Genomic DNA, 567 nt, shown 5'->3' with positions numbered 1-567 from the left:
CCCCCCCCCCCCCCCCCCCCCCCCTTCCAATGGTTACACCCCTTGCATGGAGCGGATGTCCGATGGCTGACTGTAGCTACCACCTTGACATATCATGAAACCCAGCTTCTTTTTAACTTTTAATCTCGCCATAACCGAGTCCTTTCTGTCTTTTTTAGGATTCTAGGAATTTTCTGGAAGTGTGCCAGAATAGGTAAGCCTATGTTTGCCCCATGTCTTTTTTTTACATTACGTCATTTCTTTCTCATAATATCAATTCAATGTTGCTAAACAATGTAGCCTTGAACTTTGAACTATTCATTTTCCCCAGGTGAGCGGAAGAGTCCCTGGGTGGCTTGCTGCTGTGTCGTCATGGCTTTTAGTATACTGTTTCTACAGTAGCGGACCGAAGACAACCGTGAAGGGAAACATTGGGGAGATGAAGAAACAACACGGCATGGACAGCACAATCCTAGAAGCGTAGCAGGACCTCCAGTGGTTGTCATTTAGATAATGTAAAAATGGACACCTGTCACCACTCACCGAAGCCCCGGAGAGAGAAAATGTGTCGGGGGGGGGGGGGGGGGG

At 48.1% G+C, this 567-nt stretch overlaps 1 protein-coding gene across 1 annotated transcript in view; it reads left to right on the top strand.

Moving 5' to 3' along the window:
* Positions 1-559, top strand: part of tmem167a (transmembrane protein 167A) — a 3,020-nt gene extending 2,461 nt beyond the window's left edge. The window contains exons 3-4 of the mRNA XM_031849472.1: positions 159-193; positions 311-559. Of these exons, the coding sequence (XP_031705332.1) occupies positions 159-193; positions 311-381 (106 nt within the window). The 3' untranslated portion in view covers positions 382-559. The remainder of the gene's footprint in view (positions 1-158; positions 194-310) is intronic.
* Positions 560-567: the final 8 nt, after the last annotated feature.

Source organism: Anarrhichthys ocellatus, unplaced genomic scaffold (genome assembly GCF_004355925.1).
Source record: "Anarrhichthys ocellatus isolate YVR2014 unplaced genomic scaffold, GSC_Weel_1.0 scaffold9, whole genome shotgun sequence".
NCBI lineage: Eukaryota > Metazoa > Chordata > Actinopteri > Perciformes > Anarhichadidae > Anarrhichthys > Anarrhichthys ocellatus.
The sequence above is the reverse complement of the archived record's forward strand: the minus strand, read 5'-3'. Positions and strand labels throughout refer to the sequence as shown.